Raw genomic sequence first — 14,748 nt, forward strand, 5'->3', positions numbered from 1 at the left:
ATGGACCCTTCCCACTCTGGGATTCTAGGAGTCTAGTTCAGCAGTGGAAGGGGCTGCCTAAGGAGGTGGGGAGCTCCCCCTCACTGGCTGTCTTCAAGCAGCAGATGGACAGATCCTTCTCCTGGATGCTGGAGGCTGATCCTGCACTGAGCAGGGGGTGGGACTAGACGGCCTGCATGGCCCCTTCCCACTCTAGGATTCTAGGAGTCTAGTTCAGCCGTGGAAGGGGCTGCCTAAGGAGGTGGGGAGCTCCCCCTCACTGGCTGTCTTCCAGCAGCGGCTGGACAGATCCTTCTCCTGGATGCTGGCGGCTGATCCTGCACTGAGCAGGGGGTGGGACTAGATGGCCTGCATGGCCCCTTCCCACTCTAGGATTCAAGGACTCTAGTTCAGCCGTGGAAGGGGCTGCCTAAGGAGGTGGGGAGCTCCCCCTCACTGGCTGTCTTCCAGCAGCGGCTGGACAGATCCTTCTCCTGGATGCTGGCGGCTGATCCTGCACTGAGCAGGGGGTGGGACTAGATGGCCTGCATGGCCCCTTCCCACTCTAGGATTCAAGGACTCTAGTTCAGCCGTGGAAGGGGCTGCCTCAGGAGGTGGGGAGCTCCCCCTCACTGGCTGTCTTCCAGCAGCGGCTGGACAGATCCTTCTCCTGGATGCTTGAGGCTGATCCTGCACTGAGCAGGGGGTGGGACTGGATGGCCTGAATGGCCCCTTCCCACTCTAGGATTCTAGGAGTCTAGTTCAGCAGGGAAGGGGCTGCCTAAGGAGGTGGGAAGCCCCCCCTCACTGGCCGTCTTCAAGCAGCGGCTGGACAGATCCTTCTCCTAGATGCTTGAGGCTGATCCTGCACTGAGCAGGGGGTGGGACTAGATGGCCTGCATGGCCCCTTCCCACTCTAGGATTCTAGGAGTCTAGTTCAGCAGTGGAAGGGGCTGCCTTAGGAGGTGGGGAGCTCCCCCTCACTGGCCATCTCCAAGCAGCGGCTGGACAGATCCTTCTCCTGGATGCTGGAGGCTGATCCTGCCCTGAGCAGGGGGTGGATTAGATGGCCTGGGTGGCCCCTTCTCACTCTAGGATTCTATGACTTTATTCTTAAATGCATCACCCAACAGCTATTAGCCGTCCGAAGTAGATGGACCAGCCGTGGGATGTGGCCTGCTGTCCTCCTGCCCCTTGGTGCATCCTGTGAGCAGAACAGAGACAAAGAATATTCTGGGGGGTCAGCAGAGGCTCCATTGCTCTTGTGACAGCCATTCTTTTCAGGATACCCTCTCCCCTTTTGCTCTGTCATGTCAGCTCTGCTCCTCTTAGGAAATCCTCAAAAATTGCCACCCTGAAAATGTATGCAAACAACACTGTCTCATACCCAGGTTCCTGGGCATGAGCCTCCTCACGGTTCCCACAAGTCTGTCTTTCTGGAGGTTGTAATAAAGCAGAATTGTTTAAGAGGACATCTTTATAAAGGGCATAGAATGAAAGGGTTATTTACTGTACAGATTATCTTTCTTTTGCTATTTACCCTTCTGCTTTTTAAAATCCAACCTCTTCATTTTTTACAGTATGTTAGAAATCCCTCCTCTACATTGTTTACAGTATGTTACAGCCTTCTGCTTTTAAAAATTACTCCTCTACATTGCTTGCGGTATGTTATAACCTTCTGCTTTTAAAAATCCCTCTTCTACATTGTTTACAGTATGTTACAGCCTTCTGCTTTTAAAAATCCCTCCGCTACGTTGTCTGTGATATGTTATAGCCTTCTGCTTTTTAAAATTCCTCTTCTACATTGCTAACAGTATGCTATGCTCTGGACTGGTTGTTTCTTTTTTCTTCCACCTCAACATTGTTTTCTTAGAGAGTTGAATGTTTTCTGCTGTCTGACTACATCATTCTGTATGCTGTTACCGACAAGAAAAGTGGGCTATAAGTATAAATTGAATAAACAGCTTATTGGATCCCTGCTTGCTTACAGGGTGAAGCACCAGGTGGAGTATCTGGGCCTGCGGGAGAACATCCGTGTGCGCCGCGCTGGCTATGCTTACCGGAGGGCCTTCCAGAAATTCCTCCACAGGTCAGACTTGCAGGTCAATCAGAGGGGATGTCATTCCCAGCTGACCTCACCTTGATCTTTCATGAGTCTGAGCTAACTTCTTCTGATGTAGGGAAAGAGAGAAAATCATTTTCCTCCTTTTATGTTGAAGATTACTGGAGGGGATGGGGAGGAGTGTGGCTTCATGTCAGGGGGAGGGGTCTTCTGCATCCCATCCCCAGTCAGTTGGCCAATGGGGGGACTTGCCCGGCAGAGGGAGGCTTAAGCTGTTGATGCCAGAACATCACTCCCATGCAGCTGCCAGATAGCTTTAATTAGGAAGAGAAACAGCTTTGCATAGAGGAGAGACCTAACTGACTATCTAACTGTGGTTCTGCATTTATCTAGACCAGGGGTAGTCAAACTGCGGCCCTCCAGATGTCCATGAACTACAATTCCCAGAATTCTGGGAATTGTAGTTCATGGACATCTGGAGGGCCGCAGTTTGACTACCCCTAATCTAGACTGTTCAGTTCTGGAGGCCAACAGGGAGGGAGGGAGGAAGTGAGCTCAACGGAGCAGGAAGTCTCCCACTGAGCCAGTCAGTCTATTTGAAAAATACCGGGAAGATCGTAAGCTAGCTATGCTAACTACACATCTGCAGGATGTTCTTCTGTTGAATGGTGCACATGACAGATCTTGCATAGTCCAAGGCCCACTCCCAAAGATGCCGAAGCCCACCTGGGAGATTCTGCATGGTGGTCTTAGGGGAGATTTCAGAACTCTGTTGCAGCTGCATGCCCCCCTTGAGTGCAATCCGGGAGAGAAAAGTTCCACTCAAGGCTTTTTTTTTTTTGGCTAACAAAGCAAGCAATAAATATTAAGCAATAGCTCCCTTAACCGGTGGATGGCCACCAACCCTTGTCCAGCCTCCTTGGGAGCTTCTGTGGAGCACTGAATTTCCCCTCCCCTCCCTCTCTTGCCCAGGTACGCGATCCTGACCCCACAGACGTGGCCTTCCTGGCGTGGGGAGGAGAAGCAGGGCGTGGTGCATCTGATGAAGTCAGTCAACATGGACCCCGACCAGTACCAGCTGGGCTCTACCAAGGTCTTCATCAAAGCCCCAGAATCGGTGAGCGACCACGCAGGCCGTAGCTGTGAGAAGGTCTCTTGTTGCTCACCCCTTCACCATTCATCTTGCCAACCAGGCAGAAATCAGTCAGTTCAGACTGTGAGAGTAAATAGCCCCCCGTCCATCAAGGTGTATTGCCTCTGAACATGGAAGTTCCATTTTGCCATGGATAGAGCAGTCAGGGAGGCCAGCATCTTGATGTGATTTCTTGGCCTGATTAAGGCTTCCCGGGGCCCTGATGTCTGCAGGTAGCACAGTCCACCAGCCTGGGGCCAGGCCCAGAAAGGCCCTGCCTCTGGTTGAGGCCAGTTTGACTTCTTTCCCCCGCGGACCAAATGTGTCCCCTGCTCAGCCCTCTGGGTCTTCCCAGGAGTCTGCCATGTTGCTCACCTGCCAGGGTCCCTGTGGGACATTGTCCCACCCAAATATGACACGTTAAAAAAGACCTCCTGCTCAGTTCCGACATGGAGCGTTTGTTTTTTGGGGGTGGCTCCTCTGGAACGCCCACCCTGCCATGGAAGGTCTCTGGGTGACGTTGGTCCTCTCTCAGCCTAACCTACCTTAAAGGGTTTTTGTGAGGATTAATTCGAGGGAAGGGAAACAATGTCAGCCAATTTGGGGTTTCGTCTTGGAAGAACAGGGAGACTGCAAAGAAATACGCAAGTCAATAAATGTATCTGCTTCCGGGGGAGACGGCTGAAGTCACAAATCGAATCACCTCCCTCTCGCCCTCCTTTCCCCCCTCCAGCTCTTCCTACTGGAGGAGATGCGGGAACGCCGCTACGACGGCTACGCCCGCGTCATTCAGAAGGCCTGGCGGAAGCACGTGGCTGTGCGGAAGTACATCCGGATGCGGGAAGAAGGTGAGGGAGAACTCTGGGCTGGGTTCCGGTGGACCGCCGGGAGGACTATTCCCTGGCTCTCTACGACTGGGCCCCAGAATGTGCCCCGGAGGGCAGGGGGAGGCGCCGGGACACGGGAAGGCAGCTTTGCAAAGATCCCTCTGGGATTGTGCAGAGAGCCTTCCCCCTCCCCTCCGGGACACCGTAGTAAGACTCACCCAGAGGCCTCCGTCCCTCTTTCGTCTTTGAAGCGTCCAACATTGTCCTGAACAAAAAGGAGCGCCGGCGAAACAGCATCAACCGAAACTTCGTGGGCGACTACATCGGGCTGGAGAACCGTCCGGAGCTGCGGCGCTTCCTGGGCCGGCGGGAGCACGTGGACTTTGCCGAAACCGTGGTCAAGTACGACCGGCGGTTCAAGGTCAGCCAAGGAGGGTTTCGAATCCCCAGTCTGAGAGAACAAGAACTCGCTGGGTTGGACCGGATGCCAAGAGTGGCTGGCTTGCAGGAAGCCCTGGATTCAAATCTCGCTTCAGACAGTGACTCCCTCGATGGCTTTAGGCATGCCAGCCTCGTGCAAGGAAAATAGTCGCCTACCTTACAGGGTGGTTGTTGTGAAGCACACTATAGAGTGAAACACCTTGAGGTTTAGAAAGCAACATGCAGAGGCTACTGCTAGTAGTAAGAACGCTTTACACCAGGTTAATAGTCATTTCTCATAATAACACTCAGGAATTTCTCTGGGAGGAATTAAGTTGGCTCTTGTGTTTAAAAAGGGGGAGAGTTATGCCTTTGACAGCTTTCATTGATGCTGAATAATGCACTTTCAACCCACTTCCAGTGCACTTTAGGGATTGTTAATCATGCACTTTCAACCCACTTCCAGTGCACTTTAGGGATTGTTAATCATGTACTTTCAATCCACTTCCAGTGCACTTTAGGGATTGTTAATCATGCACTTTCAATCCACTTCCAGTGCACTTTAGGGAATGTTAATCATGCACTTTCAACTCACTTCCAGTGCACTTTAGGTATTATTAATCATGTACTTTCAATCCACTTCCAGTGCACTTTAGGGAATGTTAATCATGCACTTTCAACTCACTTCCAGTGCACTTTAGGGATTGTTTGAAAGTGGATTTTGCCATTGCATCTAGTTGCAAAGTATATGTCACATGTGTGAAAGACTTTGACAAGCCCACTGAAGGCCCACCTCGCTGCTCCTTCATACCCTGCCACATGGCCTAACTTCCTTCTCTGCCGCTTCCTCTCCAGACAGTGAAACGGGACTTGATTCTCACCCCCAAATTCCTCTACCTGATTGGTCGGGAGAAGGTGAAGCAAGGGCCAGAGAAAGGGGCGATCAAAGAAGTCCTGAAGAGGCAAATTGAGTTGGAGAGGATCCAGTCGGTCTCCTTGAGGTGAGGGTTGAACCGGTCCCCAAATCCGAGCACGGAAAACTCACACTCTTGCTTGTTGTGGCTGGGTGACGGAAGCGGCGGGACGTTCTCAGAAGTTAGCAGGCTGCTTCAAGGAGAAGGCCTACAGGAGAAGGCCTGTAACGAAGACTTCCCTTGTAAGAGGGTCAGAATTTTAAATGGTTCCTGCAAGGATCCGCTTCCTGTTCTGAGCGGCGTTTACACTGGTGCTCTCTTGGATCCTGACCTTTGTCCCTTGCTCTCCCCCAAGCACGCTGCAGGACGACTTCATAATCATCCACGAACCCCAATACGACAGTGTCCTGGAGTGCGCCTTCAAGACGGAGCTGTTGAGCTTGCTGTGCAAACGCTACGAAGAGCGGGCCCAGAAGACGCTGACCGTCCGGTTCAGTAATCAGTAAGTCGCCGTGGAGAGGAGTGGGGCCCAGTTCCTCTGGCTTCCTATTGCTAGCATAGAATCCTAGAATCATAGAATCCTAGAGTTGGAAGGGAACCTCATGGGTCATCTAGTCCAACCCCCCGCACTAAGCGTCGAAGAAGGGCATGACCACCCTGCTCCTGATTCCTGGCATCTGGGGTTGTGAAGGAGACTGTCTCTGACTAAAGGGGTGGGATTGTGGCCAGCGTCCCCTCTGGGCTGTGTGTGGGACCTCATGGACACAGGAAGCCCCACTCAGCAGCAGCCTTCTGTCCAGTTTTGGGCGCTGCTATTCAGGGAGGAGATGGACAAGCTGGAGCATTTTCAGAGATGGGCGTTTGAGGTGGCTGAGGGTTTGGAATCCAGCCCTTATGAGGAGCGGCTGAGAGAGGTGGATCTGTGTAGAGCAGGGGTCGTCAAACTGCGGCCCTCCAGATGTCCGTGGACTACAATTCCCATGAGCCCCTGCCAGCATTCGCTGGCAGGGGCTCATGGGAATTGTAGTCCACGGACATCTGGAGGGCCGCAGTTTGGCTACCCCTGGTGTAGAGGGCCAGGCTCTCACCAAAACCAGTGCACATTGGCTGAAGCTGGAGAGAAGGCCTTACCTTCCATTCCTGGAAGGAGCCACTGTTGATCTCATCCGCAGGTGCGTTTCAAGGACGTTTCAGCTGGATTGGAAGGAATAGTTTTAAAGACACACCAGAATCAGGCCCATTGAGGAGGGCAAAGCCTGAACTGGTTACTTAGAGCAGGGGTAGTCAACCCGTGGTCCTCCAGATGTTCATGGCCTACAATTCCCATGAGCCCCTGCCAGCAAACGTTGGCAGGGGCTCATGGGAAATGTAGTCCATGGACATCTGGAGGACCACAGGTTGACTACCCCTGACTTAGAGGACCCCCCCAAAAGGAATTCTCTGGCTGTTCCAAGACACCAACTCTGTTGGTTTCTTGCCTTCCTGACTGGCCAGTTCTGCGCTGGAAGAGCCAGATGTCCAGTGGTCAGCTGGGAGGGGCAAGGTGCTTGGAAGAAAACGTGGCCAATCGCAGAAGGGCTGCAGGGGCCGGAAGGCTGTGGGCCAGCTAGACCAGGGCGTGGCTGCAGGAGCTGGGAGGGCAGGGTGGGTCAGCCATCTTGATGCGTCTGGGGCCTCATCTTACAGCCTGCTCTTCCGTCTCCCTTCCGCCCCTCCAAGGCTCGAATTCAAGGTGAAGAAGGACGGGTGGGGCCCTTGGGGAGCTGCCGGCTCCCGTCAGATCCAGTTCCAGATCTGCCAGGGGGACCTGGCTCTGCTCTGCAACAACGGCAAGGTGCTGGTGGTCAGCATCGGCCCCGGCTTGCCCCGGAACGCCCGTGAGTGTGCCGCCTGTGACTCATGGTGGGGGGGTAGGGCGGAAGAGGCAACCCGAAAGTTTGGAACAAAGTTAAAGACAGTCACGTCTAATCTGTGCTCACCAGATTAGAAGCTGCCGCTCTTAACCACTACACCAAGCTGGCAGGGCTGGGAGAGCTCTACAAGAACTGCTCTGTGAGAACAGCCCTAAGAGAACTGGAACTGGCCCACGGTCACCCAGCTGGCTTCATGTGAGGGAGTGGGGAATCAAGCCCAGCTCGCCAGATGAGAAGCTGCCGCTCTTAACCACTACACCAAGCTGGCAGGGCTGGGAGAGCTCTACAAGAACTGCTCTGTGAGAACAGCCCTAAGAGAAGCTGCTGCTCTTAACCACGACCCCTAGTTGGCTCCTTATACAGCAAACTAGTTAAGCGAGCAAATTAAGAGCAGGACCGCACTAGCTAGCAGCCACAGCAAGAAATGGCCGTGTTGATTTAGCAAGCCCCGTGGAGCCCCTCGCTGCACTTTGCATGCAGCGCTCGAGACAGGCAGCAAGGGCTCCAGGCGCATCTGGGGGGCACTTGGGGCCACTGCAGGGCAAGGAACGGGGCCCTCGAGAGCTCCAAAGCTGGCACGAAAGAGAGCAGTGCTTTGGCCAGGCCCAAGGTATTCCCCAAGGGTCCCCCCCGCCCCACCCACTTTGGCCTGCCAGCAGCTTTCCCCCATCCTTGGCTCGGACGGCAGACCAGGCCCCAAGGGAGCAAGAACGCTCCTAGGCAATTCCAGTTACAGCCTCCCAACAAAAGATACCTTCGGGGAGTGGCCGTGTTGGCCTGCAGTCAAGCAGCTCGGCTGGAGCGCAGGAGACGGTGAGAAACAGACAACATTTTTGAGACATGAGCATCATTTTTATGTATTTGTTCGATTTCTGTACTGCCCTCCCAGCAAGCTGGCTCAGGGCTTTGGGGATTCAAATCTTCCTTTGCTAAACTCGCCGTGTACCGGTTTTGTGGCTGAACCTTCTGAACAAACACCTAGAATCTGGACATCTAGGATCTGCGCGATGAAAGCCAGCAGGGGTGGCGCTCAAGAGCGGTGGCTTCTAATCTGGCGAGTTAGGTTTGATTCCCTGCTTCTCCTCCACATGCAGCTAGCCGGGTGACCTTGGTCTTGTCACAGTCCTGATGGTGCTGTTCTCACAGAGCTGTAGCATCAGGGCTCTCTCAGCCTCACCCACCTCACAGGGTGTCTGTTGTGGGGAGAGGAAAGGGAAGGCGATTAGAAGCCGCTCTGAGTCTCCTTCTGGTCAAGGAAAGTGGCTTATAAAAAACAATTCTTCATCTTCTGTCCCAGAAGCCAGAAGGAAGGAAGGCTGTGTAAAAGTCAAATTCTGTTCTGGCTTAGGAAAGAGGAAAGGCTTCATGTGTGTTTGCTCTGACTAGAGATGAGACCCGTGGAGGTTGTTTCCCTCCCGCTCCTCAAACAAGAGGGGTCTGGATCCGAGCCATCACTTATTGGTGTCTCTTGCTGAACGTCGGGGTCCCTAAAGGCCACCAGCTCCTTGGGCGAGGGACGGTTCTCGCTTCTCAAACTCTGCAAGGGCGGCTGATGCGCCGGGTGGGTTCTGGGGGGATCGGGGCCAGCTTCACCTGCAGAGCTGACTGGAGGTTCTGATTTCAGGGCCCACCCGGAAGGATAAGAGGAAGAGCCAGTACCTTGGTGGGACTCCTGCCCCCGGCTGGAATGCCCCGACGTCTGCAGGTAAAAGAGGATGGTGTCTGGGGGAAATAGCAGCACACGGGGACAGAACATGACTGTCACCTGCAGAAGGAACAGATTCAGTCGGAAGAGCCCTGCTGGGTCAGGCCAGGGAGGGTCCCTGGCTCTTTTCAGATGGGAGAAGGGGAACCCTGGTTGCTAGTGGTCCGAGGTCTGCTACTCTGCCCCCTACTCCACAGTGGCTCTGACCTGGGTGAGTCGGGCCCACAGGTTCTCTTGTCTCTGCCCCACACTTGTCCCCTGCGCATGGGCCTCTGGGCGGGGGGCCCGGTGCTTCCCCTCAAGGCCTCCCCTGACGCCCCCCTGCTTGCCTCGCTACAGGCCCCCAGTGGAGCAGCCGGGGGGGCGGAAGGCCCGGGGCCCGGCAGTCCCGCCTCTCCATGAGCCGCCAAGTCAGCATGGAGCAGCCCAGCCTGCCCCGCCAGGGGGCCAGCCCCAGAGCCAAGGCTGCCCCCGCCCACCTCAACCTGGACTTCATGAACGTCCCCGACCAGGGCGTGGCTGGGTGAGTGAGTGGAGGTGGGGGGAGGGGGGGGTCAAGCCTCTTCACCTGCCCCAAATTCCTGTGCAGGACGGCATCCTTCACAGGCCCCTCCTCCTCCTCCTGTGAGGGCCCAGTGCCTCAGAAGGTGGGTCTGAGCCTCGTCTTCCGACAGCCTCAGGGGACTGTCTCGGTCCGTCCCTCAAAGGGGGACTCGTCTCCGTGGTCTGGCGACCCTCCCAAGAGAGGGCAGGAGGCTGGTGGGAAACGCCCGTTGTGGTTGCTCGTTTCTTGGCTCCACAAAGGAGAAGGAAGCTGCGGGGGGAGCGTTGGTGGTGCCCCTTCCCGTACCAACCTCCCCTTGACCGCTTCCTTCGCAGACTCCAGCGGCGACTCTCCAAGGAAGCCAAACCTGTTCCGGGAGGAGGCCGAGCCAAGCCCAAGCCCAAGCCCAAGCCCCAGCCACGCCTGCCACAGTGCCGGGCGCTCTACACCTACGACGCCCATGACACCGACGAGCTCAGCTTCAACGCGGACGAGGTCATCGAGATCATCAAGGAAGGTGAGCCAAGGTTTGGGGCGGTCGGAAGGGTCTTAAGGCCTGGAGAAAAGACGGCTCTTCACTTCCTGAACCTTCTTCCCCCGCAGATCCTTCTGGCTGGTGGCAGGGCCGGATCCGGGGAAAAGAGGGCTTGTTCCCGTGGAACTACGTGGAGAAAATCTGAGCGGAGGGAGCAGCCCCACCTCTTCCCTGGGCACCCATGGGGAGATCGGGGGCCACCTCTCCTTCCCAGTCACCGGCTGCTCTGGAGTTTGTGGTGAGAGACCAGAGGACCACACCTGAGCCCATGAAGGAGCTGGCTGCCAGAACTCCCCTCCCGAAGACCCCTCCTCCAATATCTCCCACCGGCAAGAGGCCACCTGGGGAACGGGGCGGGACCGGTCACCCCCACCCCTGTCAAATCCCAGAGGAAGCCGCTTCAAGGTGGACAGACGGCTTTTTTCTTAAATTTTGCAAGGACAAACAAGGCATCTCCCTCCCTTCTCCCGGCCCCAAAGAGGAAGGCCGGCATCCTAGAAATTTGGAGCAGAGATTGGGGGTGGGGGTGGAGACTTGCCTTTCAACCTGACCTGTCTCCGACAGGCAGAGGAGACGGTGGGGACTCCAGGAGGAAAAATTACTCTGCAACTTGGGCTCCAAGCTTCACTGGCCCCAAAGCGACAGGGGGGGGGGGGAGAGGAAATTGCTGAGTAGCAATTCACACTCTGCTCAGCCGGCCTGCAACCCCTCACCCCTCGCGTAACGCTTTTCCCTCTGTTATACAGAGGGGCGTTGGGGGGAGCTGAGATTCTGCAAATGCCCACGGGATGCATGCTGCAGGATCCGACCCAAAGGTTCCCAGCGCTGAGATGAGGGGGGAGGGGAAGCCACCCCCTTGGCCCTTGGAATAAATTATGTGAACTGGGACCCTCTCCTGAAGCAGATTTTATTTCTGGATACGTTCAAAAGGCTTTAGAAATTATTTTAAGCCTGACTGGGAAAGAAATCCGAGATGAGAAGAAAAGGGGGAACCAAGGCAGGAGCAGACAGACCTGTTTCTAAGCATACGTGTGCAGACTTGAGCAGTAAGGCTGGTCCGAGTACTTCCTACTTGTGAGTAAGGCCTTTTCAACTGCCTCCCGCCAGGTAAACATGCGTAGGATCAAGTGGAAAAGCCACAATCGCATCACAGTTACTTGGAAATAAATCAAGACGCTTAGTCGTGTGAGTCTTTCTGCAGCGGGAGAAAAGAGCCGGAATCCGGGCGCTCCTGAAAGACTAGCGGTATTTGTGGCAGGGAGGAGATTTCGGGAGTCACAGTCCACTTCTTCAGCTGGATCCAGACTTCTTGGTATCTGAGGACTGAGCCATCCCTCCCGAAAGCTCTCCCCTGCTGGAGGCCTTGAAGCTGCTGCTGGACTCTGGCTCTCCCCAGTTGGAAATAAGTCACCCTGACCTCCGTGGGGGCTGGTTTTCCAAACCCCCTGCTGTTTTGGCAGGGCAGTCCCAGGTCTGTGTGTCTCTGCCAGATGTGGGTCTCCCAGCTGGTGAGAGGAGAGGAAGAGCCAAGTCAGTTCCTCCGTCCCTGCAGAGGCCAGCCGGACATGGCAAGAAAACCAGGGAGCGTGGAAGGGGGGGGGGCACCCAGTTTTTGCTTTAAAGTGTTCAGTTCACAGGTGCATTTCTCTCCCCCCTCCCCCTGTCTCATGTTGCACCCGCAAGAGGAAAAATCTAAGAGGACCCATCCTTTGTTGAGGGTTCCTTTCTGTGGGGAGGGGAGGGGAACCAGCTCACAGAGGAGAGCAACGAGGATGATCTGGGGCCAAGGGACCAAGCCCTATGAAGATAGGTTGAGGGACTTGGGAATGTTCAGCCTGGAGAAAAGGAGGTTGAGAGGGGACATGATAGCCCTCTTTAAGTATTTGAAAGGTTGTCACTTGGAGGAGGGCAGGATGCTGTTTCTGCTGGCTGCAGAGGAGAGGACACGCAGTAATGGGTTTAAACTTCAAGCACAACGATATAGGCTAGACATCAGGAAAAAGTTTTTCACAGTCAGAGTAGTTCAGCAGTGGAAGGGGCTGCCTAAGGAGGTGGTGAGCTCCCCCTCACTGGCAGTCTTCAAGCAAAGGTTGGAGACACACTTTTCTTGGATGCTTTAGGATGCTTAGGGTTGATCCTGCGCTGAGCAGGGGGTTGGACTAGATGGCCTCTATGGCCCCTTCTGACTCTAGGATTCTATGATTCTATGACTCTGACAAGAAATACAGGCCTTAAAATGCAGGTAAGAACAGAAGAGAGGCCTTGAACTCAGTCCCCATCCCCCTTTTCTGGTCTGGTGTTTTTTCTACTGCATTTCTCACGGCCCCAAGGAGTCTCCCAATGGCTGACCATCGCCTTCCCTTCCTCTCCCCACAACGTATACTCTGTGAGGGAGGTACACTGGGCTTCATCTGCCCCCTTGTCGCCCACTCACCCAGTTGGAGGAGGGCCTCTTGGAGCCCTCTGCAGCCAGCCAAGGTTTCCAGCATCTGGATTAATCGAGTGTCAGCCACCAATTTGGCCAGGGCACCCCTCATGTACTCACCCCCGTTCCAGATGACTGATGAAGAAATCCAGAGGTCCCAGGCCCCAAGCCGAGCCCCCTGCGACCCCACTGCTTCCTTCCCCCCGCTGGGAGAACTGGGCCAGGATCACCACTCATGGCCTGCTGCCCAATTAAACAGTTTTCAGTCCGTAAGGAGAACCTGTCCTCTTTTATCTCACGGCTACGAAGTCTACTCAGTAGTCTGGGGAGGTACCTGGTAAAAGCCTTTGGACAAGCATATAATGTCTAGTGCAGGGGTAGTCAAACTGCGGCCCTCCAGATGTCCATGGACTACGATTCCCATGAGCCCCTGCCAGCGAATGCTGGCAGGGGCTCATGGGAATCGTAGTCCATGGACATCTGGAGGGCCGCAGTTTGATTACCTCTGGTCTAGCGGGACACCAGCACCTAGGAGGAGCACCAGCAACCCCCCCTATACCCAGCAAGTCATATTAGCCGTCTTTCCAAAGTTATCAAAGAGCTGACGTCCGAAATGGCTAGAATGAATTTGGAGAAAGACTCTCGATGAAGCTTCAAGGACATCTCATTCGACGGGAGAACGGGAGGCCCCTCAAGGTCTCCATTTCAAATTTCTCCCATCCGCTCTCCTTGGCCAACTCTGGCCCACCTCATGCCCCTCAAGCCGTAGTCCCTCGTGGCTGGGGAAAGCCGGCAGGGAGGCAATTGAGGTCCCTCTCCAGGAGATCCTCAACTTGTCCCTGGATGAAGCGACTTGCCCGTGGAGATTCACAAAGGCCATGGCCAGGCTGGTTTTTAACAAAAGTGACTCTGGATTCAGCCAATTAGCAACCAGTTTTGCACTTGCTGTTTCTCGGTTAGCTGCAGTACCAGGGCAGCAACCAAGCTTCCTGGAAAAAGCCCTCGGCTCTGGATCCGTTCCAGCCTGGTCATGGGGTGGAGACGGCTCTGGACGCCCTTACAGGACCTAGGCGGGTTAGTGCTTCTGTTACAGTCAGATCTGACGGCAGCGTTCAAGACAGACGACCACGGGGTATTAGCCCACCGCCGAGGCGGCACTGGGTGCTCCTGGTCAAGGGCTGCAAGCCTTTCTCCAAGGTCAGGGGCAAAGGCTGACGCTAGGGGAGCAAACCTCCCAAATCTGTGGGGTCCCACAGGGAGCCAATCTCTCTCAGGTGTTTTTTCACTTCTTTGAGCATCCTCTCTCCCAGTTTGCGAGAGTGTAGTGCTATAGTGTAGTGTATATATTGGTGTAGTGCTTACGAGTGCGGACTTCTAATCTGGCATGCCGGGTTCGATTCTGCGCTCCCCCACATGCAGCCAGCTGGGTGACCTTGGGCTCCCCACAGCACTGATAAAACTGTTCTAACCGGGCAGTGATATCAGGGCTCTCTCAGCCTCACCCACCCCACAGGGTGTCTGTTGTGGGGAGAGGAAAGGGAAGGCGACTGTAAGCCGCTTTGAAACTCCTTCGGGTAGGGAAAAGCGGCATATAAGAACCAACTCTTCTTCTTCTTCTTGGGTGTCACCAATAGGCAGATGATGTATCTGCTCGCAGGGAGCCATCTGTCTGCCCCCCCAGATTCCTCGACCAGGCATCCGGAGGCTGTGGGGCAGTGGCTCAAGCCGAGTCGGCTGACGTTGAGTCCGGCTAAGACAGAAGTCCTCTGGGCAGGTCAACACGCCCCAGTGAGTCACAGGAACACTCCCGGCTCCTGGAGTCCAAGGGACAACTTCAGCAGCTGGCAAGCACCAGGGTGTGATGCGGGACGCTTCCTTATCCACGGAAGCCCTGGTTGCCAATAAGGCGCAGCAGATGGGACAACTAGCCCCTCACCCGTCGGCCTCCCAACTAGCCCTGCCGCAGTCCCCCTCCAGGCTAGACTACTGTCACTCGCTCTACTCAGGGCTGTCCTTGAAAGCGCTCTGTTAAATGCAGCTGGTACTACAAGCGGTTATCTCCCAGCTGCATTAGCTCCTGATTGGGGACGTATCGGGTTCAATGTTGTGGTGATCATCTCTGAAGCCCTAAACCAGGGGTAGTCAAACTGTGGCCCTCAGATGTCCATGGACTACAACTCACATGAGCCCCTGCCAGAACTGTAGTCCAGGGACATCTGTAGGGCCGCAGTTTGACTACCCCTGCCTAAATGGTTTAAGACCAATGTATCTGCGGGGCCACTTCTCCCATTA

The 14,748-nt window shown here is 55.0% G+C and overlaps 1 protein-coding gene across 4 annotated transcripts in view; it reads left to right on the plus strand.

The window, feature by feature from the left end:
- The window catches only part of LOC143829180 (unconventional myosin-Ie-like), a 44,615-nt gene extending 33,698 nt beyond the window's left edge, over positions 1-10,917 (plus strand). For all 4 annotated transcript variants that reach the window (XM_077319647.1, XM_077319639.1, XM_077319657.1 and 1 more), the window contains 11 exons: positions 1,970-2,068; positions 3,014-3,158; positions 3,907-4,021; positions 4,252-4,421; positions 5,276-5,421; positions 5,690-5,836; positions 7,054-7,211; positions 8,872-8,952; positions 9,292-9,475; positions 9,832-10,013; positions 10,100-10,917. In XM_077319647.1, the coding sequence (XP_077175762.1) occupies positions 1,970-2,068; positions 3,014-3,158; positions 3,907-4,021; positions 4,252-4,421; positions 5,276-5,421; positions 5,690-5,836; positions 7,054-7,211; positions 8,872-8,952; positions 9,292-9,475; positions 9,832-10,013; positions 10,100-10,176 (1,504 nt within the window). In that variant the 3' untranslated portion in view covers positions 10,177-10,917. The remainder of the gene's footprint in view (positions 1-1,969; positions 2,069-3,013; positions 3,159-3,906; positions 4,022-4,251; positions 4,422-5,275; positions 5,422-5,689; positions 5,837-7,053; positions 7,212-8,871; positions 8,953-9,291; positions 9,476-9,831; positions 10,014-10,099) is intronic.
- The last annotated feature ends 3,831 nt before the right edge of the window (positions 10,918-14,748 follow it).

The sequence above is a fragment of the Paroedura picta genome, chromosome 1 (assembly GCF_049243985.1).
Source record: "Paroedura picta isolate Pp20150507F chromosome 1, Ppicta_v3.0, whole genome shotgun sequence".
NCBI classification, from domain to species: Eukaryota; Metazoa; Chordata; class Lepidosauria; order Squamata; family Gekkonidae; genus Paroedura; species Paroedura picta.